The sequence below is a fragment of the Haemaphysalis longicornis genome, unplaced genomic scaffold, assembly GCF_048455015.1.
Source record: "Haemaphysalis longicornis isolate Haplotype H1 unplaced genomic scaffold, Haemaphysalis longicornis Haplotype H1 scaffold_9, whole genome shotgun sequence".
Taxonomy (NCBI): Eukaryota; Metazoa; Arthropoda; class Arachnida; order Ixodida; family Ixodidae; genus Haemaphysalis; species Haemaphysalis longicornis.
In genome coordinates this window covers 40492032-40518966 of record NW_027526460.1, presented here as the reverse complement: position 1 = coordinate 40518966, position 26935 = coordinate 40492032, and the positions used below count along the sequence as shown (strand labels likewise).

Below are 26935 nucleotides of genomic sequence, written 5' to 3'. Positions count from 1 at the left end.
TGGGTATAGCACCATAGAGTTTCCTACAATTATTATTGCATGAAAGTGTATGTATAGAACAAGGAAATCCTGTTGCCAAAGACAGACGCAAGAAAGCAGATAAGGTACTAAAACTGCGTAAACATTCTAAATAGGGCTGTTCATCACCAGTGTTACCTTTACACAAAACATGCTTGGCCACACCTTTGATCATGTTTGTGTGATTGTATCTTCGCTGACAGTGTAGCTCTTTGCGAGTCGAGGGGGATGGGTCGGAGGGGCGTCGTGTATACCCACAAAAGAACACTCCCTCTTTATTTACGCTTTGACTGAACTTAAGGCACACATGCAGAAACAAGAATCCCGGGGACCGCCAATCTCAAAATAAGACTGTTTTGTGACCGATATGATAAGAGTATGACGCGTATCAGTAACGCCGTTCACTGACTGAAGATAGCATCGTCTCATGTTGTGTGGGGATACTTGCGTCGGCTTTTACACAAACTGCTCAAAGGGAGTCTCCTTTTCTTATCGGCCAAATGGATCGCGCGTCCGAAGATGCCGGAACGTGTACACTGATCGCATGTAAGAAAGAGGACTCAAGAGGTGCGCCTTATCAAGCTCAGCACCCAAGAGAGTCGGTGCGGACCTCGAGTTACTGAAGGACATTTCGTGGCAACATGGCTGACAAAACAACCACGTTTAAGCCGGTACCGACGTCGGAAGCCCAGCAAGTGGACGAGGACATTGATCCAGACGAAATACACCCTGGCTACACGTGCGGAGTATTCAATTACAGGCCGCAATGGATGCAGCGATTCGCCAAGACCCGCTACTTTTTGCTCTGCTACATCGTGTACGGTATTTTTCAAGGTGCATCGAAGGCGTACCTAAATGGTTGCATCTCCACCATAGAAAAGAAGTTCGCGCTCAGCGGCAAGACATTCAGCACGATTCTAATAGCGGACAACCTGAGCTCTCCGTTCGCCAGCTTGATCATTGGCTACTACGCCCGGAAGGTGAGCCGACCCAAGCTGATTGTGTCCGGTGTGTGGATGTCCGTCCTCGGATGTCTGCTGCAAGCTCTTCCGTACTTTGTCTACGGACCCGGGTTTGTTGGCGGCTTCCAGAGACAATCTGGCCAACAAGAGGGACAGGCAGCCCCGCTGCACGTGGGGGTTCGGAAGGAGTTCTGCGCCAGGACTAACAGATATGCCAGTGCACCGGATCTACACGAGTACCAACCTGCCACGGCAATCGTTGCAGTCTGCCTTCTCTTCATCGCTAATTTCTGCAATGGCTTCGGAGGAGCCGCCTTCTACATAGCTGGTACAACGTACACGGACGACAATGCCAAGAAGATAAACTCGATCATCTATCACAGTGAGCCTATTTATCTGTGTCCCGTCGCTAGTTTTTTTATAGTGTTATTCTGGAGAACGTAAGTATACAGTCATGTCTCGTTAATATGGACCCCGTTAATATTGGCACCCTGCAATATGGACGAAATTTTCGGCGATCGATCTCTCGCCGTGCAATTCTGCCCCGTTTATATAGAAACCCGCAGTCCGGACTTCGGACGGCTATTTCGGGGATAAACGGGTACATACAGGATTTTTGTCTAGTTATTGCAGACACGGGTCCACAAAGCAAAAAAATAGAAAAGGTGACTGGTGATCCCCGAGGCCCCAGCGCGTACCAAGAATTGACTGTTGGCCGAAGCGTGTAATACAAAGACGAAGCATGCATTTATCTCTGAACGCACCTCTTTTGAGTACCATCTAAATAGATCGAGAACATTCGTGATAAGCAAACACTCTAGGGCAGTGACGAAGGGGTGACCTTTCCCTATCAAACAAGACTGCCGGGAGCCGCATACGCCGGAAAGAGCAAGCCCTGGGCTCAGGACAAGATAACAGGACGATAATACTTCGTGCCAATATTGCGCGAACCTTAACCTTGAACAGGTTACAGGAGGGACACGCGGAACGCGCGGTAAAAGTAGCCGACGTGGTGGGCTTTCTGGGCACTACAGTAGGATCGAAGGCAACAGTTCAAACCCGCATCTCCTTGTTTTTTGGCTGAATTAACCGTGTGTTTTTTCTGGAATGATTATTATTTGATGTTTGTGTTCCTGACCTTAATTCGTTATTACGGATGGCTCACATTGTGGGCGATTTTTCTGGGGAACGGAGGCGTCCATATTAACGAGATATGACTGTACAATGGAGCAAAGAACGTGCGGGAAACCTCTGCTTGGTGATAAGGCACAAAAAAACCTAACGCAGAAGTGCGGGAAATTTCAAGTCCTGACTTCATTACAAGACCCATCGTAAAAATGAAAACAATAATTTCTGTGGACAGATTTCGTGTCCTGGGTTTCTTGGCTTATTCCTTAAAGGGGCCATGAAGGCAAAATACAATTTTGTTTTATTCGAAAGATTTCGTGTTCTATAGTTCCCCCAGCGCTTGTACGGAAGCAAACGATGCTTTATTTCAATGCGAAATTCATCAATTTAAGCTTAAATTTTGATTCTCGCGCGAAAACGTGTGTTTGAACGACGTTTTCAATGACATCGTAAGAACAGGTCTTTCAGCTAAACTTGGTGTGGAGCGGAGACTTGCTTACTTTTAGTCAACCTAGATGGCGCCACCACACCGCGTCAAGCGAAAAGCAGAGAGAGGGATTTGTCTAGGACAGTTACCACCTGTAACAAGAAAAAAAAAGGTATTTTGTGCCTAATAAGCTTTTGTACCTGCCCTAAGGAGCTCTAGTATTAAACCAAGAGTGTAAAACATAGGTATATTAGTCCTTTTTGGTAAGATGACACGTCATCACGCCGCTAAAAAGGGGAAACCAATAGCCATCATCATCAACATCACCATCTAGCCGTTTTCTGCCCTTGGTTTGTTTGTGACCGTATTTAAACCTGACTTGTTTTTGTTCATGGAGAAAATAATCGTTTCGTGAAACATGTCGAGCGACAAATATGGTCACGTAAGACACCGTCGCTTGCGTCTATCGGCCAGTGTCGTTTGAGACAATCCCAAAGCCCCGCAGTCCCGTGCATCTAAACGAAGCATAGTGGGCGCACTACCAACAGCAGTACGCATCGGTACTTCTATGTTTACGTGGGCTTTCGTAACTTCCACTGTTCGTCCCACCATTCTTACTGGTATAAAAAGAACGTGCCCTAAATTTAAGCGCAAGTAGCTCGTTGGGCAAGCTTATAAGTTCTGCCTAATTTTTGTTTGCTTTTTCTGGCCTCCGCCAATCGCAGAGCTGGCTAATATGACATCATAGGTTCTGTGGCGGGAAATGAGCTAGTGGGCCGCATGGTCATTCCTTTTTTTTTTTTCGTAATATACAGCTTATTTGAGCAAAGTTTACGTTAAAAGTGGTGTCAGCATGATTCTAACGAGGCAATCTTTTGAATGAACCAAACTTGCATTTTGTCTTCATAGAACCTTTAAAGGCCGACTGCACTCAAAATTTTGACCGCTTGAGAACCGTATTTTCGTATAGACTGCTTAACAAGAAAGCAACATGCAAAATACAACAGCTGAAATACGCGCGTGGACGCCGCAAGCGGCCAGCAAAAATCATCGATTTTGAAACCGAAACCGAGGAGAGCGTGACCATTGCAGTGACTTTGCAGCCGTCCAACGAGCGGCCGGACGGTCACCAGCTCAGGAGAAAGTCTTCGCGCAAGCACTACGCGCGGACGGGACAGCAAAGCACGACCGGTTCTCCAGCTGCGTGGCTGGCCAGAGGAAGAAGCCCCCATCGGCTGGAACGTCACAGGCGCGTCATGGCTGTTTACGCGATCCGCCGGCAGGTGCAGCGTGGTCTGCGGCAGAGCTTGGTTAAACGCTTCTGACTGATTATCAAGGCGTTTCACGGGGCTATCACTTGTGTTCCAGCTGATTTGGGAGTACTTACTACGCATTAAAAATAAATTTGGTCGAGGTGAAATTTGAGTGCAGTTTGCATTTGAGGAGTTGCACTGACTTCAGTGGTCTTTGTTCAATGATAAAAGTTGCCAAGAACTTGAAGCAACTGACCGTAATTTGCGCCCAGAAAAAGAGCCTTATTCGCGCCGGTTTATCTCATACAATCTATTATCAGTTGCTTCATTAGCCGATATGTTTGATAATATAAACAGGAGAAAAAAATTGTTTAGCGTAACTTACTTGTAATACTCCTAGCAGATGATTCCTTAAATTCCCGTTTCCTGCTTTCCTGAGGGCAATTTATGACGACGTAGTAAAACACGTACCTTCGCCAACATTGCAGGCCTCATCTTTTCTCTGCGATTTCTCGGACCCATGCTTGGATATGTCGTGGCGTCAGTATGCCTGGGTATTTACGAATCACCCTTCGGTGAGTGAAGCATGAGCCCGTGGATTAACCTGCCGTTTACAGCTACAAAGCGCGATTCGTTTTCTTCGGTTGTTAAGAAGCGGACTTCTTAAATTGTAAGAAGTTGATAAAAAGCGGATGCACATAAATGGTTTAAATACGGAAGTAAATCAATCAAATTAATAATTGAAATTTTAATTGCTTTTTGTGTCAAATAAAAAGCGAGAAATAAACCGAAGAAGTTTGCGCTTGACTCTACTTTGCCACGCTTCACCTGAATAAACAGTCGCTGCCTTCATGGGAGGCCGTTTGACAAATAACGTGATCGGAGATAAGATTCGGCTAAAACACGCATTAAAACGTAACTGTTTATTTGCATAATGACATTGCGCTGACGTTTCATTGCCATTTGCCCCTTCGATCTCATCACTGGTCGTTCAATGTATGTGGAGCGTTGGAGTAAGTGTGCGCAATAAATTCCATTCCCAGATTTTTTCCAGATAATCCGAACATCTCGAAGGAACATCCCGGCTGGATCGGCGCGTGGTGGATGGGGTTTCTTATATGGGCTGTGTCACTCGCGATAATGTCCTTGCCTTTGGCGTTTTTTCCGAAACATATAAGAAACTCCAACCCCCTTGACAACGAGCACCTCGAGGGAAAAGCTTCCGTGGACTCTTCCTCCAAAACACTGAAGGCGAAGCTCATCAACGATTTAGCAGGTGCGCTATGCATTAAACTTCTGAGGGCACACATTTATCTAAATATTCCTCCCAATCTTCTTAACCTTTTAATGCCCAATGTTGCTCAGGAGTAACAACTCAAACAATATTTTTTTTTTCTCTCGCACTTCGTATTTTTTTTCGACATTTAAGACCATCTGTTGACAGAAAAAAGTTTCTGAATCTATAAAAATTTAAAAAGAGAGAGAGAGAAAGCAGCACGTACTTCCATGTGCTAAAACAAGTCTTGTTGATGCGTATCAACTCGCATCGACCCCGGGGGCTGTACGGGTTGCGTACGGGTTAGTGACAGGTAAGCGAAATTGTGCGATTTCGTTGTGAATACAAATGATGGCAATACAAACTTTATGTTGTTGTCTTCACTTGAACCATGTATTATTTTGATCAAAGTAGCTTTATTGTTCATCTGATATATTGACAGCCAGTTCCTATTGTTTCCCAGTGCCCAGAAGGTCCCTGTGTCCGTCCTAATGAACCAATTTTTTTTACTTCATATTTGTGATGTCGCACGTTCTTTTAGATCATAAAAATGTTTTCCCAATCTTAAGCACAAAATTAACATTTTGGGCATCGATTTACTAAAATAAGTATGAAGAAATGTTATGCGCAAACATTTCCCTAACGGTACAGGTATATTTTTTTGTTTGTTTGTTAAGTTAAATGCGCGAGTAGACACACGCAAGCATGCAGGCACGCACCACATGCCAACTAAGACAATTCCTCTGCGAATGCTAAGGACTATGCGACAACTTCCCACTGCTGCTGTCGCTTCCTTTTTGCAGGGTTCAGACAGTCGTTCGCGAGGCTATGCAAGAACCCTGTTCTCATGAGCAAGACCGCAATGGTGGTGTTCAATTTCAGCGGCGTTTCAGGCTACATCACCATGTTCCCCAAATATGTCGAAGTTCACTACAGGGTCTCGGCTTCGAACGCCAGTCTCTTTACAGGTCAGGCCTCCCGTTTTTCTTTTCTGTTAGCTTGTTGGCTTGCGAAACTAAAAACCTTCAGTGTAAATATATTGCTATAAAAAGTACCTTCCCACCCCCTCCACACTCGCGCAATAGAACACTGCTAGTTTTTGGTCAAATATCGATGACTGTCTTTCCTCAAGGTATTTGAAAAGAATTATATAAGATGCTTTACCAAAAACAACGGAAACGAGGTGCCAAATTTGGTTACGCTCGAAGGCACAGAACTGGCTACAGCACCCGGTGTTTTATGGAACTAGATTTGAGTTATATCTATTAGGGGTGAAGTATAGCGACAAATGAAGAATATGAAGGCCAAGGAAAGTCGCAAAAGCTATTTCTAAGATGTAGTTACGCCTAGGTTTATCTCATACAAACATTGTTATCTGGTTATGTGTGAACGCATTTTGGATTGTAACACAAACATAAAAGCTAGTCAAGTTGGTTAGCTATCATTCTTGACGAAACAGCCCGAAGGACACAAGTGTTAAAGAACTAAGAGCCTGTAGAGCTGGCAGGTTGGGTTTTACGAGGGCTTGTCAACATAAGCTGTCCTATGAAGCCGTAGCAACCATGGTAATACAATGCTACACAAATCTTTGCACCACTTGTCTGATTAAAGACCTGCAATAAGTAACGCTTTAGCTGGAACCAAGTCCCATGCTCCTATGCAGGGGTATTGAGTTGTAACGAAGCTTCCACCGTAAGTGCAGCTCCAAACACCTCCAACAGAGACGAAGCGCCTCAGCCCTCTGCCGCGTCTTACCAGGCCCGACAAAGATCTTCGCCTTGATGCTGGGCCTGTTCATCGGCGGCCTCGTGGTGCGATTTCTAAAGCCAAAGCCGCGCACCATTGTGCTAGCGGAGGCCGCCACCGACTTCATCGAAATCTGCTTCCTCGCGGTCGGCATGACGCTCTCCTGTTCACAGTGGCAGCTTGCAGGAACCACCATGGACAGTGACGGAAGGTACACAGCGCTTGTTCCTTCGCATACCACGTGGGCGCGTAAAAAATGTCCTCACCAATATTTGAGACTCTTCTTGACATTTTGGCGGTTACCATTGTAAGCAGTAAGCGTATACAATACAGTTAAACCTGGTTGTAACGAACCTCTTTGTAACGAATTCCTGGATTAAACAAAGTTTTTTCCGTTCCCCGTTGCCACCCCCGTTTAAGCCCATGTGTTCAAGACGTCAAGTTAACGAAGCCGTGCTGGGGTTGACCAGGATGTAACGAAGTCACTAAGCTGATTAGTGATTGTTTGTATCACTTTTACTGAAAAATCGGTCCGAAAAATGCACTCATTTAGCGAATACTAGTACTACTGTATAGAGCCAGCAGCTAAGATAACGTCTAGAATCGTCTAAACACGAAACTGTCATGATGGTGATGATGAACCGAGCGGCTAGTGTCATCCCGTGGTTAACGTAGCAGCCACTTCTGGTTTTGAATGTGTATCGTGACACCACGACCCTACGTTGCGAGGGGCTAGGCCTGCCTGCCGGCGTGTAGTCGCGTGTCTCCACTGCTATCTGTGGTATCAGTTCATCAGTGATGACTTCTGCTGTCGGAAAACGAGAACTTTTATCTTTTAAATGCGAGCTCACAATTTTAAATGCCGTCTCCGCCGACGAGAAAGAAGAATGTCGCCGCCCGGTACAGAATCCAAGCTAGCACCCTTTCAAAAATTTTGAGCGCCGAAAAGAGCGTAAAGTTCACAAAATAGCGCCCTTTCAGCCTACAGCAAAAGGGATACTTAAGTTGCGGCAGTGAATACGGGGGTAAGTTTCCGTGCCGTTTTCGAGACCCGTTTAGTGCCTAAGCTCGTGCAAAAGCAGCAGGCGCAACTCACGCCGTTTTTCACTGTGAAATAAATACTTGAAGGGTGATTACAACTTCACTCGCGTCTAGCATTTTGGTTTCGTTCCTGCTCCATTCACGCGATCCTTAACTCGAAACTTGCAGGTAACGAAAACCTCCATGCAACGAAAAATTCCAAAATTTTGCCAACTTCGTTACATCCAGGTTTAACTGTATTCAGGAACGTTTTGCACACGTCTTATATTTTGTTAGGACATGACAGCAAAACACCAATTCGACAGGTGTAGAAATGGCGGTTGCAACTTTTGTCATTTGAATCGAAAATTAGGTGAGAAGCAATAAAATAAACCACAGTCGCGGCATATTTTACGTTGTTCTCTTCGGGCCTTGCAGATTATCCCTTGTGAACAACTGCAACCAAAATTGCGGCTGTTCAAACAGATCCTTTCAACCAGTGTGCGACGTCTCAGAAAAAGCCACCTATTTTTCGCCCTGCGCCGCCGGTTGCACTGACGAAGGAAACGTAAGCAAGACGCTGTTTTTTTTCTTAATATTAGGCACCATGAATGTGATCACACGTTTGAAAACGTAGAAAAGGGCTGACAGATATACGTGAACATACACGCAAACATACACACACACACGTGCTCGCGCACTCGAACAGGCAAACCACCCGGGCACTTTCAACGTGCCTACAGTCCTACATATAGCAACACTCAAAGAAATTAGGGGGAATAGTGCAAAGGGAGCAAATAGAGTAAGGAAACTCAGTCTAAGGAAACATAGGAGAAACGAATATGCACATGCACGTTGTAGCCTCATTCGTTTACCTACATAGTAATGTGTTTACATTGGACATCCCAATTTTTTCATCTGCTCCCTTAAATATCGCAACAACGAGACGGAGTGAGGGGGAAGGTAGCGTAATTTAGTGTAACGGACGGACTGAATAGGAAATGAGATTTGGTATGAAGATACCTTATTATAAATAAATTCATAACGCGTCTTTCGCTACACGATATGTGTCATGAAAAGATTGCCAAGGATTTTTCGCAAGCTCCTCTAATAGCTCGGCTATATATGTAGTTCACAGCTTTCCAAAACAACGACCACAAAAAGTAAATGACATGTGTTACTCTCCACTGAATTTCAAGGGAAGTGCAGAGAACATACGCACGCGGATTTGTGTCATTGCCCACCTGAAATCAAGGGATTTCTCATGCCATGTTCACTATAAATATGTTCTTCAAGACGACTTTAGACAAGCTGGTACACCGTTAACGGTTACATTGGGTGCCGCCGTTCTTGGTAAAATGCGTTTGAATACTTGTGGCCCTTCGTTATTACTCCGGTCCTAAATCACCGCATCACATAACCAGGAGTCGAGTGGGAAGACTTCACAGTGCGCTGGCAAATGTTTTGAATGCCTATACTTCAAATTTTGTGATTGATCCTTTTATCATTCATTTTTACTCCAACTAATTCATCGTGTGTGAGACTCCATGCGCAATAGCGGAATTTCTGCTTACTACACTGTCGCACATCGCACAAGTATCCTGCCACCACACCACCGTTGTATTAAATACAAGCACTTGAATAGTCGACCATCAGCTCTATTTGCGCGTGTCTGAGTACTCTCAAGCGCTCGAACCGTGCGCGCGTGCTCAGAAGCAAGAAGGAAACGCCATTAAAAAATCATGCACCTCTCCGTTTAAAGACGGCGACGGTTGAACGCGAAGATTTCTCATGAGGGATTCATGGTTGTCGTCTGAGTTTTGACTCTGACTTGCTGAGCCTGGACTTTGACTCGTTGAACTTTCACTTTGACTCGCACCCAGTTTGGACTTCTGATAGCGGCGGCTTCAACTTCCACCCGTCGCAATTCGATTTCGCAGGAAAAAAGCTTCGCGTTCAACCATCGTCGTCGTTATACGTAGACGTGCATATTTTTTCTGTCTAAATTTGGACGCTCATGCGCCCCTCTTCAAATAAAAACTGCTTCGATGGTGTTGGAATGGCGCAATCGGATAGCCGTCGGTTTCATAACGCGAGGGACCAAGGTTGGATTTCAACCACGGGAAGCGTTTTTTTTCTTCTTCACTTCACCAACGATCATCATCATCTGCAGAGACAGTTGTCTTTCCTGCAGTGTGTTTTGTGCGCACGGACGCCATCAGTGAGACGTAGAAAGCTTCGCTTTAATAACAATCATCTCATGAGACATCGACCAAGGGGTTAAATGTGTCGTCAAATCTCGCTAAATAGATTTTGTGTTTGGAAACAAGTTATGCTTTTGTAATAATACGTTGGTCAGCAATAAGTGGAGGCCACTTCTGCCTTTTCATGTCGGGGCTGGGAAAGCAGCAGCTCTTTTACTTCTGCCTGTCCTCTGTTCTCGCTCACATACACTATTGTTCCTGTCAGCGGCAACCATCGTCGGTTTTGTGACTCATCCGAGACAGCTAATACGCAAAAGCGTCGGTTGAAAATGGCTGGCTAATCTGCCGTGATGTACGTGTAAAAGACTATAGCGTTACACCAGTGAATTTCAGCGTATTTGGTGTTTTTGGGCTGACAAAGAAAGCACGCGCATAGACCGCGGAAAACAAATCAACTGCGCACGTGCTCACTTCGCTGCAAACGTCGTCGGAAGGGGAGTCTTTTGCCGCCTCTACCACGCAAATGCCTCTCTTCCCTCCCCCGTCCCCCTCTCGTGTTCTCCTCTCTTTCGCTTCTCCTATGATTAACTTGGAAGAGTTTTATTAAAGCCAAATAAATTTTCCCGCGTTAGACTGCTGGTACCATTTACTGGAACTTTTTCACTACTGTTGAACTTGGAGCACTGCCATAAGGTTCATGCTCACGCGAGCTCTCTTTCTATTTTTGGCTGAAAGTATTGTTTTCAACGAGTGTTGTTACTTGAAATGTCATGCACACGTTTATTTTCAATTACAAGAACACCGCGAGTACCAGTTATTTATTGATGTTTTGCCTCAAATATGACTGATGTCATTTTTGCTGAACTATGTTGGCGAGTATGAAGTATCCTGGATGAAAGTTTTGTCTGAAGAAACTTGTTGTTCAGTAATTTCTTTAACTTTGGCCAGACGGCTGAGTTGAGGGGAAAACAGACGTACAGACAGACTGACCAAAATTTTCTGGTTTAAGTAGCCAAGAAAGAGCATCGGCTTTAAAAACAATTGGTGAAGTGGGCCCGAGTTTCCTTTATGCGGCCGACTCGAACATGGAAGGCGCCTGTGAATAGATGTTCGCATATATCGGAAAACACCTTTTATCTTTTATCTAAAATGCTTGCTAAGAAGGCCAGAGACGTCGCCTGAGAACAAGTGCGTCGGGGTGCACGCACCTTTAAGATGTGCACGCTCGGCACTTCAGGATAGCTTTGAAGTGTCCGATGTAAGTACTCAAGGCAAGTCCTCTTTTCGAAACGTTGCCACAGGGCTGCTGTCATATACGTGCTGTTGACTATGTAAAAGAAAATGAGCTCCCTCAGCGACTACGCGCTGACAAAACTCCCGTGGATGTGGGAACAAGGAATGCTTCTTCTTTCAGGGTACTACTCATTGTAGCTGCCTGCTGGGTAACACCAGCTTCACTGGCCCAGGAGCAGCCGTGAAGGAAGGCTTCTGCGACTTCAGCTGCAACGGCCTGTACATCCTGGTCACCCTCACCAGCGTCAGCACGCTGATAGCGCAGCTCCCCAAAGTGGGCAGCATGATCGTCACCCTAAGGTGTGCACCTTGAAGTCATATAAGTCATAACGCTGGGAGAGTAGCATTCGTAAGCTGTCGTTTATGCAAACCGTGAACACAACTGCTACAGCGCCCATAGCTGAAAGGTTCAAGGCTCATACTTGCCTCGCGTTGAGGTGGGCGGTGGTACACGGCGTAAAAAACTGGCGAAGATTGCACTAAGTCGCGCAAGGCTTGAACCGTAGCGAAGCTGCTGGATTTCTTTCTAAGTGAGCACTGAAGTGCCCATCACCACGCATTTGTATAAGTTCCAAATTGTTTACTTACATGTTCCGTCGTCGCTTTGCGCTATGCTAGTACTAGTCATCGTTACTGGCTAAGCTGCAGGATTTCTTTCTAGGTGAGCAGTTTAGGACACATCACCACTGTGGGAGCCGGGGACACAGGAGGTCGCCACGCGGCAGGCGCTCACTAGCGTTCGGCATTTCCTCGCTCCTCAGTGTTTTCGCGAGTTTTTGTTGTTTTTGTTTTTTGCTAAAGCCACTGCGCGTGCCGGGGATGCTCGGCGGTCGCCGCGAGGCGCACGGTCACGAGCGCTCGGCATTTTCAGGGTGTTTTTAACGCGGTACACGTTATCTGCCACACATTACGTTCAGCTACAACAGTTCCGCTGTTAAAAATAGGAACCATTGTACTCTGTAAAGGTAAATCCAGCGAAGCTGCACTTAAGCATCCAACGCAGGGCTAGAGAGAATGTGCAAGTATTTATAGTTTTGTTATCACTCGGTACTGGTAGTGAGATGGGAATTCTGTATTGTGTACAGTTTCACTGTGAATTAATTACTGCAAATAATGAAATAATTACTGCATTCATTTACCAAGCAATGCGCGCAGCAATGCCTGGTGAGATCACAACTGAGCGGCATGTTTCCATCGCTGTTGCAAGGTCTATTTTCTTTGCACACATGCACGGTCTCGTGCATGTAACGTCGCAAGTATTTCATAATGAATTAACAGCGTGCTTTTCTCGGCACCAGTTGCATCGTCCTTGGCGTTAGCTGGCTGCGTACCAGCTCTCGGTGGCGATCGTAGCAACTACCTATTCGCCCCGAGGGCGAACACAGTCGGCCCCTGGCGGCGGCGGGACGAACCGCTCCTAGTGTGAATGGCGCTCTCGGGTCGTCTGCTTGTTCACGTTGCGCGCGGCGCAAGACGCGTGCTGCACACGACAAAACAACCAATATGTGTACTCGTTTGACAATAAGCAATGACATAGTTACCTCTGCTTGCGCATTTCCTCTAGAAACGCAATAATCAGCGGGCGTTGCGGGTTAATGCGCTGGTTTAATTCCAGGAAACATCTTCGCCGTGGTCACCGCTTGAGTGTGAAACGTGTTATAAACATTGCTTCCACACATTGCAATTTTCGTATTGTGCAGCCGTCTGCCATTTCGGGAACGTCGAAGGGTGCTTTTTGAAGGTGGCGTGGGGATTATTTAAAGGATAAAAGTTTAGTACGCGAAACGGGTAAGAAGCGACAAGACCTGTGCATACCCGTGCATTTGCCACACCCTTCTAAAATTACGCTGTTTTCTTATAGAAAGAAGAAACAAACAAAAACAATTACACTGCCCATGACCCGTGCGCTATCGCCCATACATTACCGGGGACTTATTTTACACCCGCAAGCGCCTGTGTGATCGTGTTCTTCCCATACCTTTTCTAAAATAAATACCATTTTTTGCAGTCGCTGCTTATACTGAGTTGCTAATTTTACTTTTTCTTTAAAATACGTTTCTATAGATGCGCAAGAGTATTTAGGGGGGATTTCGCGGTAAAATTGAGCAGTTGTGAGTTTGCGTCTGTCGTGTGGCGTTTCGTGTGTCATTTTCATATATAACATTTTCAAATCCCGACATGAATCACCTTGTACAAAAATGTGTCTCACTCAGCATAACCAAATGCCTAATATGGTCACGTCTTAACCTCTTAAGCTGGACCTAAGTTTGAAGAAAGAGGAAAAATCGCGTAATATAATGCACGTTGTTGCCCACATGTGTGAGTGGTGTGTGCCAAGGCTCGCTGTTTTCTTTTTTTTTTTTTTTCCAAAATGCTTGCTTTCAATACGATTTTGAAAAAGGCGAGCCACAATTCCTGGACAATCTCGCACCAAAGGGCAGTTAATCAGTTTTGAAAATACGTGTTGAAGTACTGCTTTTTCACCGCTACGGGACACGACGCCTAGCGTACTTTCGATTGTAAGTAATTCTGATAACCAACGTTTGGCTTTTCGTGTTACATGCGTTCTCTTCTCGCTGCTCTTGCAACGTTGGCGTCCCCCCTCCCGAAAAAAAACGAAATGCACAGAAAACTTTTATCCTTGCATTTTTTTCACCAATCCTCAAGAATTAAATGCCAAGACAAAGGTGATGTTCAGTTTACAAAACAAAGTAGTTACCGGGAAGCCGTTGCGCTCATTCCGAACGAGAAATAAAAAGGGAACGTTTTACTACATCTGCAACAGCGCAACTTCATTTATTGCCATCTGTAGGGTTCGTAAGCGACCTTATACGCAAGAATGCAAACACATCTCGCTGTTGCAGGCACCTGTTAGATTTTAAAAGGAACGCAAATGGTCAACAGAGCAGCCGTAACAGAAAATTTGTGCTCACTGTGAGGTCCCAGAAGCTTGGCTTACACACTGTAAACCTGCTTGTCACTTTGCGAAAACCTAGCTAAACATGAGATGTTGCTTGTACTGTGGGCGTTGACAATTCAATTCGCAAGTTCATTTGCGACGAAAGGCGTAAATTAGTGGTCCGACACCGTTATTCATCAAACCTTCCTTCAGAGTCGCTAAAAAATTTCATTTAAAAACCCGTTAGACCGGTTACATTTATATCTATGCGCTGATCAAAATTCAGTAATTTTATGTTGCCTTTCGAACACACGAAAATATCGTAAGCTCTTAGAAGGAATGTCGGGGCAGGTAGGTGGTGTTACCATTTCAGGGCATCCCACAAATGCAAGAATGCGTCATGCTACCAGTGAAAGCGATTGAGATTGTCGTTGTAAACTGAATTTTAGAGATCGAGGCTTCATGATTTGTTTCTGCTTATCCTTTAATTGAAGGCTCAAAGCCATAGTCTGGAAAGATCGAGCTTGCTACGAGCCACGGCGTACAGGTTCATTGTCACTATTACGGCCATTCTGCGATTCCAGATGGGTCGTCGCTTTTTTGGCATAGTAATGAAAACTTACTGCCGCTTCCATGCTATACACTGAACGTTGAGGAACCGAACTACAGCATACCACTCTTGCTCGCGCCTTTCGTGCACACATACGGCGGGAAAAAGGCACGAAGCGCGCCCACAGTGTGCATTCTTACGGACCGCTCAGCGAGCATCCACACTAGCAGCGCGACGCTGTCGCCACCTACATGTCGATCTCGCGGCGAATAGGCGCGGCGGTGTCGCCGGGAAGCCGTATTTCCAAACGCTTCGCTGCAGAGAGCACCCACGTGACATGTCTGTTCTCGCGATGAAAAACGGCAATTCAACGTGGTCATTGGCTGCGCCCAAGCCTAAAGCGACCTAAAACATACCAAATCACCATTATTAACAAAAACGAAGCGTAGATTTGAGGTTGAAAAAAAAAAAATTAAATTTAGAAAAATATACGCAATTAAAAAAAATAACCCCCGAGATAGACCTGCTGGGGCTCGAACCCAAGCCGTCAGCACCAGCACTGAGTGCTCTACGTCAAGGCTACAGAGCCAGAACGGCGGGTTCGTTTTAGCAGGAGCTTAAAAGAGTAGCGCGCGCAGTGACATCACACATGCCCCGTGCGTGCTCTGTGCAGCGAAGCGTTTGGAAACACGCCGCCGGGAACGAGTGAGTCGCTGATTGCTTCCCCGGATTATTCGGTGTGTAGACAACTTTTTCTGAAACTTGCATCAAAACCGCGAGGAGGGGGCACACGGTGGCCACAACAAAAAACGTGCGGTCGCATACGCCGACAACGCCAGCACTTCTCTCCACCCCATCCGAACCAAGACCGACGAGTGCATCTTACGACGGCTGCAAACCAACACCTTTCCCCATGGCACACGCCTTCATGCTATGTATCCTGCACAGTACTCTCCAAAGTGCAAACACTGCCCATCCCCATGCACCCTATACCACATGGTGTGGCAGTGCCACCTAACCCCAACTCTACTCCCCCTTCCCAACCCAACCCCTGAGCAGTGGGAGGGCCAGCTGGCTAGCGGCGACCTGGGTGACCAGCAACAGCTGATATCCCGGGCGCAACTGGCCGCACGTGCCCAGGGCCTCCTGGACGCACATACCCACGTGGGGGATTGGCCAGGAATCTCCTCGTCTTCCTTGGCAACGGGGGGAGATGGGCGCGCGCTGCCTGGCCGCTGACATGGCACATACCAACGTGGGGGATTGGCCAGGAATCGGGCGTGAGAAGGGCTAATGCACCCGCTTAAAGGAGTACTGACACGAAATTTCAAAGCTGAGATCCGCTCTAGCAATCAAGTACAACGACAACACAAATAGATGTCTGTGCATGGCACATACCCACGTGGGGGATTGGCCAGGAATCTCCTCGTCTTCCTTGGCAACGGGGGGAGATGGGTGCGCGCTGCCTGGCCGCTGACATGGCACATACCAACGTGGGGGATTGGCCAGGAATCGGGCGTGAGAAGGGCTAATGCACCCGCTTAAAGGAGTACTGACACGAAATTTCAAAGCTGAGATCCGCTCTAGCAATCAAGTACAACGACAACACAAATAGGTGTCTGTGCATGGCACATACCCACGTGGGGGATTGGCCAGGAATCTCCTCGTCTTCCTTGGCAACGGGGGGAGATGGGTGCGCGCTGCCTGGCCGCTGACATGGCACCTACCCACAGGGTGGATTGGCCAGGAATCGGGCGTGAGAAGGGCTAATGCACCCGCTTAAAGGAGTACTGACACGAAATTTCAAAGCTGAGATCCGCTCTAGCAATCAAGTACAACGACAACACAAATAGGTGTCTGTGCATGGCACATACCCACGTGGGGGATTGGCGAAGAATCGGGCGTGAGAAGGGCTAATGCACCCGCTTAAAGGAGTACTGACACGAAATTTCAAAGCTGAGATCCGCTCTAGCAATCAAGTACAACGACAACACAAATAGGTGTCTGTGAATAAATGCATCTTTCTTTCTTTGTAGTTGTGTGTGTGTGATCTCTCTTTCGCGAACATTACCGAACCGCGCAAATTCAACTCGTGCATTCGCACTTTCACATTCTTCCCCTCGGGGAAATGCGGGGAAATTTTCCCCCCGAATTTCTTTATTTCATCCCTCCATAAGGTGAATGACCTTCCCATTCTTCTAGACCCATTTGCTGGTATCCACTCTGTTACCCTAATTGTCCACCATTTGTTGGTTCGTCTTATTACATGGCTAGCGCAGGTCCATTTATTTTTCTTCATTTGACTATGCATATCTTCTAATCTAGTTTGTTCTCTGATTCAGGCAGCTCGTTTCCTGTCCCTGAGTGTTAATCATAACATTATTCGTTCTATGGCCCGTTGAGCCGAACTAGGATTGCTTTCTAGCTTTTTAGTAAGGTGCCAAGTTTCAGCTCCGTGTGTTATCACCACCAGTATGTACTCGTTGTGGATTTTCTTGGGAGTGCTTGCCGAGTACTCCCTTGGCGATACCAATTCTGCACCGGATTTCTCTCTCGTGGTTTGGGCAGCACTAACATTCTGCCCGAGGTAACTATATTCTTTTATTTCTTCTAGTGTTTCGTTTCCTAACCTTAAGAGGTCGTTTTTGGCGTCTTTCTTCCTCCTCACTTTATATTTATTGATATTTATTTTCAGCCCCACTTCTGTGCTTTGGAATCATTACTGAAATTGGCCGCTAAAATGACAATCATTAAGCCAAGTTTTATTTACTCGTAATTATTTAACAGTAAAGTTGTAAACTTTACGGAATTCCTGCCTGCTATCAATACATGGCCGTTTACGGAGTAACTATGGTTACAGAAACGGCTGCGACTGTTTTTATATCAAAACGATCCCGAAACAAGGTACAATGAATATTATCCGCTCAGGCAGCTTCAACATCACGTCGAGTTTCATCTACTCTTCGTTATTGCGTTGTTCCCACTGAAGCTGCAAATATTGTGAAATTTTCGTCTGCTGTCAATACATGGGCTTATCTGCGGGAGGGAAACGGGTACCGAACTTACCCGATTCTAAGGCGCACTTTTTTCCCGGAAAAATAGGCCGAAAAATCGCATGCGTGTTAGAATCGGATAAGAAACCGAAACTGCCGAAACAGCGGGAATTTCGTCCCACCCATCGCCATCGCCATCTCAAGATGGCGCCAAAGCTTTTAGCAACGATTTTTCGGACGCAGGAAGCATAGGCGCCTAGGCTTTTCTATCGGCGTTCACACAAATCGTCAAATCGTTCCACTTGCGCGCTTAATAACAGCAATGGCAGCAGCGGCTCTCGCGCGTTCAAAACAAGCGGTTGGCTGAAGCGTGCGCCTCTGGAGAAGCTCGCGGGATGGGCGTGCGAGGCGTGGGCCACGATCCCATCGACCATGGTTGAACGTTCGTTCAGAAGTGTGGCATCGCGAACGCGCTTGACGGCACCAAGGACGGGGTGTTGTGGTCCGCGGAGAGCGACGAGGAGTGAGATGAGTGAGATTACTTCGAGAAATAAATCGCCCGTTTCTCTCGCATTCGTTCTTCTTGCTCACAAAGTTCTGTGCGCGTTACAATCGGAGGTGCAAGTTTTTTCGTTTTTTTTGCCAGGAAAATCGGCTGCGCGTTAGAATCGGGGGCGCGTTAGAATCGGGTAATTACGGTATCCCCACATTTATCCCCTAGAATAAAACTGTAGCCACCCCAAGTTTCATGCGGCTAATTAATTAGGCCGTATCCTCAAGCGCAAAGTACAAATGTGTTCTGTTTCACCCATTCCTTGATCTGCGACACTCGAACTGCGCGCAGATTTACTGATCATTCCTCTTTACAGAGTGCGTGGACACTAATTTCTTTTCTTGCGTTCCCTTCGACGAAGCAAGAGCTTTACAGCATATGTCAAATCTAACCATTGCGCAAAGCCGCGCCCGAACCACGGCAGTCACGCCGATTGAAATTGGTGGCATTCCGTCGAAGATGAGCTTTTTCCGACCACTGCGGGAAAAACAGGCGTATAAAGCGTTGGAAGAGCCCCTGTCCAGCCGTGATAGCAAAACGCGGCTTCTTTTCTGCCGGCGATAAGGGGAGCAGCAGATAACGAGCCAGCCGGGTGATCTGACGCCCGCTCGCTGTGCTGCGCATTCGACACTGCGCGCTGACGTGCACTTTTTACAAGCTTCGCCGCCGTCCGCGTGCTGTGTTTTACTTTCGGGGCACCTGAACTCACACCGCGTTCTGTGCCTAATACTTCAGGGATTGAGGGAGGATGGGCGGAGTACAAGTTTTGGTGCTGCTTGAAACAAGTTTCCTATACTAGAGCACTGCACGGGCCCGGGCCGGCCCGAAAGCCCGCGGCCGGCCCGGCCCGCGGCCCGAAGTAGATTATCGGTGGGCCCGGGCCGGGCCCGGGTTCGACGCCATGGGCCCGGGCCGGGCTCGGGCTTGAATTCATAGGCCCGGCCGTTAACAGTTCCGACGTGAAGTATAGCAAAGATCATAAAAATGAATATTCTAAGTTTACTTTTACGCGCTTCTTGATGTTAGTTGTACAGATTGTCTTAAAAACGTGTTTTGCTAGGTCTGATAGTCACTATACTGTAATTTTAATGATATTTCATGTACTGCATCAAGATTTTATATTTTGGTGTATAACATATCAAAGATACGGTTACAAGGAATGCCTGGAGCTGTGGACCTATGTCTATGTACGTGTGTTTTAGATGTCGAACCTATTTAAATGCGGCTGCCATGGCTCGAAATCAAACTCGCGTGCTAGAGAAGCGCCACCGCTTAACAACCACTGCAGAGAAAATATTTCAACGCACGCACATACTCGCGGATTCAAATGGGGAGCAAGAAATTTCAGCAATACCAACTTGTGACCGAGAAAACCACGTGAAGTTGCCAAGAATCTGGTCATCAAAGGTGATGGTGTCTCTCGTGTAAGAATACGAGCAATTATTACGCCGATGTGGCGGGAACTGCAGAGGCTGTAAGCTAAAATACGTGCGCTTTTAAAGCCTTATTTTTTGAGTTTCAATTCAGGACGGGCTTGTACAGACTAGATGCTCCGTCTGATTTCCCGCTACGAAGACGCTGGACCAAATATAATAAACAAATTTTCTTCAGCGTCTAAGACCGGGCCTGGACACACACACGCGGGCCAAAAATAAATGACCGGGCCCGGGCCGGGCCCGGGCTCGGGCTTCCCAAAGCGGGCTTGGGCCGGGCTCTGGCCTTAAAATCAGGCCCGTGCAATGCTCTACTAGAGGCACCTTACGTAGCCTTCCGGCAACCACGATGGCATGGACCGGACTTACTATTGGAATATGTACTATGGCGGTCACATTGGGGGAACACAGTAGCGCACGCCGCAAGCTACTACTAGAGTATCCTCACGGCGCCTTGCGGAAATAGCGCGCATGCGCGTTGCGGGGGCAAGGAGAGTACAGGGGCAGTATTCTCGAGTTTTGTACTTTTTGCGTCCATTTCAAAAGTGCCCCTTTTGGCGAGCCCTGATTGGCTAAAAGAAACAATCGGAAGTGACGTAACGCAAGCGCGGCAAACAACGCCTACTGCTTAACCGGAAGTACGTCATGATGAAAAGGGCGCAAAAGGGACGTTTTCAAAAGGGTCAATTACTAGAATACCGCCCCAGATCTCGTCGCACGCATGGCGTCATCAGGCGGCTGCGCGTCGTCTGCTACATGCGAGCTGTCGGGGCTCAGGAAGCAGTCGACGTTGCCAGTGGCTGTTGTGAACGGCAAAAATAAACACTTAATTTCGCGCGTAAATACTTAAAATAAATAAATTTGCAGGTCTACGGATATTTCTTCCTTTGGTTTATGTCTGTTTCGTTATGTGTGTAATGTTACTTCTGTCTAATCTTCTTGCGTGCACGTATTTTGCGCAGTTTTAGTTGTTGCAAGGTACCAACTAGCCAATTTTATATTGTTAAAAGTTAGCTTTTGCTATGAAGTTGGTATACGCTTTGTTGGTGTGGTAGAGTATATAAAGTTGCTATAAAGTATTTGCAAAAATCCGTGTTCAAAGTTACGTACGCGAACTCATAAGTAGTTATCGCGTAGGTCTCCGTCTCGGAAAGTTCATTCTACGGGCAGGTAAAGTGTTATTTGGTGGAAGCGACTTTCGAATGAAGTCGTTTCAGCTACGGAGCTAGCCACGCTTCCTCAAGCAGCGTATTTGTAAACGAAAATAACGGCCTGAATGAAGACGTGCCGTAGTAGCAGAGCACCGAAAGTCACGTGACCCGGTGGCCGCCACCCCTCCTTTATTTCTTTTTCACCGTGCGACACCGTAGGAGGCGACCGCCAAAACACGGTAACGCCTTCTAACCAAATACGGAGAGATCCGCCGTTTCCCTTGCCTGATTTTACGATCCGCGAGGGTTAAGCGGCGCAGCGGCACCACTAAATTTATGCGACTCTACGCGCGCATCCCGACTCGAGTACATGATTAAACTTATTTGCACTGCTTTACTCACGAGTGCTCTATTCGCGATCACAGTACTCATGAGTATATATATACATTACTAGTAAGTACATTACTCATACTTATACTCATGAGTACTGTACTCCCGATAGCTGTAATCACGTCTGTACTCACTCGTCATCGCACTCACTTTTTAATTCTGAGTATGTGCTCACTCATCGTCGTACTCACTCATGACTTTGAGTACAAACGACTACAAATGAGTGCGCTCACAAGGGATTACGCCGACCTATGGTTTTGGGTAGCCGCTCACCATACGAGGAACGTGCGTAGACTTGCTCTTCCTGCTTCCTCTCTCCCGAGATACGGTATCAGTGTGGGGAGAGCCAAGTCGACCCCCAGCTCTGCTGTTTCTCCAGCCTTGCACCACTAATGAAAGCTGCGGAGATTGCTTTATTAAAATTTCCAAACACCAACAACATCTCCCCTTTCGCCTATAGGCACTAAATTTCGCCAAATCGGAACAACGAGTCTGTGTATCCCTCTCTGTAAATAACCTGTATGTCACCACCAGCCTCTAAGCGAATAATTTTCTGCTGTTGGTGATGCTCAAACAACACTGCTTGTTCTCTATACAACTACTACTACTGTCTTCTTTATTGTGATAGTATGCTGATTGCGTACATTATAAGTATATGTTAACTCCCATTTTGCAAAGGGACGGGTTCTGGGTGTTCCGAAACCCACCGATGGAGGTTAGGTGGTCGCCAGGGTGGAGGCCTGTGCCTCGAAGGTGTCGTATTCTCGCCTCTTCCAACGAAGGGCACGTCCACAGCAGGCGTTCTGTGTCACCATCTCCGGCAGGCGCCGTGCATAAGGGGCAGTTCTCAGTGAACGGGGCCCCGTCCGGGTCACAGCGGGGGAGCGGGCTACTCCCACAGGAAGTTATCCCAGCAAGACCTCCTCCCAATGAGCGAGTCTACTGGGGAGGTCCGTCCCACACGGTGGATAGATTTTCTGACGGAGAAATTGTTTTGGGGATCGGTTGTCAGCAATGGCAATGGTCGTGGACCGAATTTCTTTTATTTGATTATGACGTTTAATTCGCCGACGCTACACAGGCGATGAGGCGCGCCGTATAGTGGAGGGGTCCCTATGAACTTTGACCACCTGGGGATCTTTAACGTGCGCCGAAATCTCGAACACACGGGCGTTTTCGCTTTTCGCCTCCATCAGAAGAGCGGCCGCCACGGCCGGGAATCACACCCGCGGCCTTGGGCTCAGCATGGAAATAATTATTACTATTATTTGCTATTGTTTGTACCCGCTGCTACTATCACTGCTATTACTGCAGCTAATAGGTGTACTCCCCCTGCCGCAACTCCTTTAAACAATAGATATAACAGTTCACCTCATTATTATTGCTAATTACCTTCGCAAGCAGACAATACTGAATAGACCGTATCTAGTCCATTGCGGAAAACCAGCACGAAATGGTAGGTGACTTACGACAAACAACGCTGATATTTGTAGCCTCAGCATGGGCTTGTTCCTTCTGCCTTTTCTTTTCTTTTTGCAGGTGTGTCCACCCTGCTGACAAAGGCCTTGCAATGGGAATGATGGCGGCGGCCTTTAATTTGATTGGTTGGTACTCTCTTTTAAAGCGAAACTTTCTTTGCCTCACTGATGGCGAGCGTACACGAGAACGCGCTGCAGGAAAGCCAACTTTCTCTGACGATGATGATGATGATTGTGGGTGAAGTGAAAGGTGGTTGGCACGCGAAGCTTTCTCTGATCGAGAGCCAACGACTCGGAAGCCCAAAGTCAAAGTCCAAATTTAAATCATTAAGCGCAAAACGCACTGGAGGAGAGCGGACTTACTCAATAGGTTTCCACAAAGGCACATCAATCGCAGGTGCACAGTCAACACAGTCAACGTGCTGAACACTTCAATGGCATCATCATCCTCAAAGTCCAAGCTCGGACGACAACTAACTAATCTATTACGAGATTAGAATTTGATTCGACTCGGTTTGCGGCGGGAAAAAGCTTCAGGTTTCAACCATCTTTCTCGTTTGACGAAGAAGCTTTGAATTTTTTTAAGCAAGAACCCCGTATACTTATAGTGCGTTAATTTTTGAATATTTTTTGCAAAACATTTATGTAAAGAAAAAACCTTGCCGGTACCTACCCGTTTCACCGTTTATACGTGAAAAAGTGCAGTCGTTCTGAAGCCCCCAAAAGCATTTTAAGCTGTTTTTTTTTTCAACCGATTAAACTTTACTATATTTGTGCATTTAGTACTCGTCTATCTAGTAACGTACGGCTTCATAAGGGTCATCTATGTTAGGGGACAACCCTTTTTGCGAATAAGACACACTAACTACCGTTTGTTTTTACTAGGGCAAGCCGGTGTTAACAAATAGCTTCCCCGCGCTACCCACGCAGATAGGATACCGAAGTGGAGCCGCGAACTTCCGGATAAGAACCTCATGTATACTCTCTGTAGTGCTAGCATACTATACTCTATTGTAGTTACACAAAACAACAGACGCGCTTTCTAATATTTTCCCACTTTCTGCATGAGTATGTCACCTAGTTCTTGCCCCTCGTGCTTGTGTTTCTCGAAAAGGCATTGCTCTCGCCTAGCCCAGCCCATGAGACATGCATTTCTCGGCGAAACCCCATTCGCTGGCCCAGGAAATACGTTGGGAAACGCGTCACCGTGAAGCTTTCATCAAGCCTGCTTAGCAATCGTCTTAAAAAATGTACAAAATAACGGGGCCGTGTATCTGATCACTTCTCTGAATTGTCGTTGAAAGGCGATAGTGTTCTGCCGCCACTGCCACGAAATGCGCCTCTTCTCTCCTCCTCCCACCTCTCACGCTCTTCCCACCTCTCACGCTCTTCCCCTCCCAGCTCGCTCCTCCAGCGATGCACATTGTGGAGGTTTGCTCAAGTCAATTCAATTTTCCAGCTTTCCACTGCTCGCGCGCTGTCTATAGGTGGTATTCATTGAAAAGTTTAGCTGTAAATTTATTCGCTTGGCAACACTGGAAACGGGCACAGACATGGCCGAAGCGTCACGGACTGGGCGCGGCTTGTGCCAGTGCGCCTGCACGCCGAAGAAAAAAAAAACACCGGCGTGCGTCGTCTGCTCCGTTTCACCCCGATTCTCAACGGTGGTGTTAACAGAGGTGTTATTAATCGCCCTCACATTGGAGTCGAGGCATTACTTTGAGTTCGGTGGGGTAGAATTTGGAACGTCCAACACAAATAATGGGCTCACCACGGACAAGTACCGCCATCTGGCGGAGCTCCACGTAACCAGTAACGGCGCACTCCCATTGTTGCCTGAATGCGTGCACAGTGAATGCAAGCTATTTGAACCTTTCATCACTGTTGGACTTGCGATGCCGCCATGAGGTATAGGCTAGGGAACGAGCCCTGTTTGTGTTTTTCGGCCAGAACATAGTTTTAATGCGCATTGTTTTATTTAAACCAAACACACATCTACTTTTAATAAAAAATACACTGCTGGCACCAGTTATATACTGATGTTTTGCCGCTAATATGCCTAACGTTTTCTTTTTGCTCAACAATGTCGACAAGTGTGAAGTGTCGTACCAAATTTAGTGGTTTGTAAATGTTTTACCTCTATAAACTTCGGGTTCAAGAATTGTTTTAACTTTTGGCCGGGTGGCTGAGTACAGCGACAGACAATCAACCTTAAATTTTCTGATTTAAGCAGCTCAAGAAAGGCTATCTTCTTTATAGGCCAGCTTAAAAACGAAGGCGGGCAGCCTCATCGCTTCTATAGGTTTGGTTCATTCCCCTGCAATGCACTTCTTACTTCACGTAAGAGAGTTCTCTTTTTAATTACACTACCAATGAAGTGGAATATAATCTTCGGTATAAAAACTTTATAAGAATGCGAGCTAGAACCAAGTATAGTACTCAAACACTTAAATGGCAAGTTACTAATCTCCTGAACAGTCACCCTGTAGTGTTTCACATGACTGAGCACACTTCCTCGGTAGCCACTTTTAGACGGAAAACGAAAATGTATTTTCTACTGATGTGTAAGATTTTCTTGTAATTTTGTGTTATTTTGTGTATATGTTTACGCTATTTTTTTCCTCTGCAAAAAGAGGAGTGATTGCACGGTAATTTTATTTTAATTTTGCTGCGCAAGAAAAGCATTTATCTCTCTTCAGTTATGTGTCTTTGTAGTATGTATTATTTCTGTGTATTACGCTAAAAGTGCGTATGCATACTTATATTTTTATTTATTTATTTATTTATTTATTTATTTATTTATTTATTTGTTTATTTATTCTACTTCAAATGCCCCGTGTAGGGGTATTACATGTGGGGTGGGCAGATACATCAATTGATAAGGCGATCGGTGAAATCCTTGAATTCGGTAGGGTCGGAGTAGTGGATGGCGTCGGTGGGCAAGCTGTTCCAGTCTTTGGCTGTTTGCACGAATTATTTCTGCAGGTATAGCTGCTTCTGTTTCTGTCGCTTGCGCTGTCAGGTGCTGGGGGCCTAGTCAAGCGACTAATACAGTGGCCATTTGCCTCAGCAGCTTGGCAATTTCTGATTGTCAAAAGTTGAATAAACGAACAAAAAAAAAAACGTTCTCTGCCGCAGCGGCCATTCCGTACCCTCTCCTGTACTCGGCTCTCTTCGACGCCTCGTGCCTGCTGTGGGATGAGCGGGGCGGACACAGGGGAAGCTGCTCTTTCTACAACGCCGACAAGCTGCGCGTGGCGTTCCACGGAGTGACCATAGCGCTGCTCAGCCTGAGCATGATCAGCAACCTGGTCATGTCGTACTACTGCAAGCGGGTGACGAACATGTACGACGATGCGGATGCCTACGACGTAGGAGCCACGGAGACAGCGCCCACTAGGGAGGAGGATGGCAGCGTGCCCATGGATGAGCTGGACAAGAGTAACCCGACCACTGAGATGCCGGGCGGAGGAGAGTCTAGGCGGCCGCGACTACAACGACAGCAGTGCATCGCCGACACGGATCTCTAAGATTTCTTGAATTAAAGGGACACTGAAGTAAAAATACAAGTTGCTAGATATCGACACATTAGCTCACCGAGAACACCATTATACCAATCTCACTTGTAAAGTTTTTTTCTAAATAAGGGAAAATAGTGAAAACGTGAAGGCAGTTGCCGCCGCCAGTGGCCGCGCAACTTGCACCGCAACTTGCTTCAACTTGCACGCGCAACTTGCTTCAATCGACTGGCGTGCGCAAAGTCTTTCCTGGCTGCCTCTGGATGGCGCTATTCGTTCATACCTTGACGCGGTAGTTTCGCTTTTCGAGGAAGCCTGCGAGCTAAGCCCGAGCGGTTGGTTCGACGTCAACATTGGCGGATACTGAAAAGCACAATACACTTGTTCTTTTTTTTTTTTTTTTTTTCAAGAAGCGTCAATACTAATGCCCCGGAGCAAGAATTATTCAGGAGGCGCAACAGGGCTTGCTCCGGCTCCGCGATAAAGTCACTGCGCTAGGCACGGCACCGACGCGCCCTCTGTCGCGAGGCGCCAAAGGGAAAATCCGCGCAGCGCGCTTTCCGAAGAGCTTCGCCGGTTCAAGGTCAGTCGGCGCATAGGCGGCTGCCGCAATGGGCAGACGCCCGCCAGAGGCGAGAGCGGC

General features: G+C 46.8%; 1 protein-coding gene across 1 annotated transcript; it reads left to right on the top strand.

Moving 5' to 3' along the window:
- The first annotated feature begins 282 nt into the window (after positions 1 to 282).
- LOC144152952 (solute carrier organic anion transporter family member 74D-like) lies at positions 283 to 26319 on the top strand. Its single transcript, XM_077684541.1, has 9 exons — positions 283 to 1362; positions 4277 to 4363; positions 4843 to 5064; positions 5868 to 6032; positions 6823 to 7021; positions 8269 to 8398; positions 11449 to 11627; positions 22836 to 22900; positions 25913 to 26319. The coding sequence occupies exons 1-9, from the start codon at positions 660 to 662 to the stop codon at positions 26302 to 26304; spliced, it is 2142 nt and encodes a 713-aa protein (XP_077540667.1). The 5' UTR covers positions 283 to 659; the 3' UTR covers positions 26305 to 26319.
- The last annotated feature ends 616 nt before the right edge of the window (positions 26320 to 26935 follow it).

Coding starts and splice junctions, on each gene's coding strand:
- LOC144152952 (XM_077684541.1), top strand. CDS start 660: ATGGCTGACAAAACAACCACGTTTAAGCCGGTACCGACGTCGGAAGCC. Junction 7,022..8,268: donor ACCATGGACAGTGACGGAAG/GTACACAGCGCT, acceptor CGGGCCTTGCAG/ATTATCCCTTGTGAACAACT. Junction 8,399..11,448: donor GTTGCACTGACGAAGGAAAC/GTAAGCAAGACG, acceptor TTCTTCTTTCAG/GGTACTACTCATTGTAGCTG.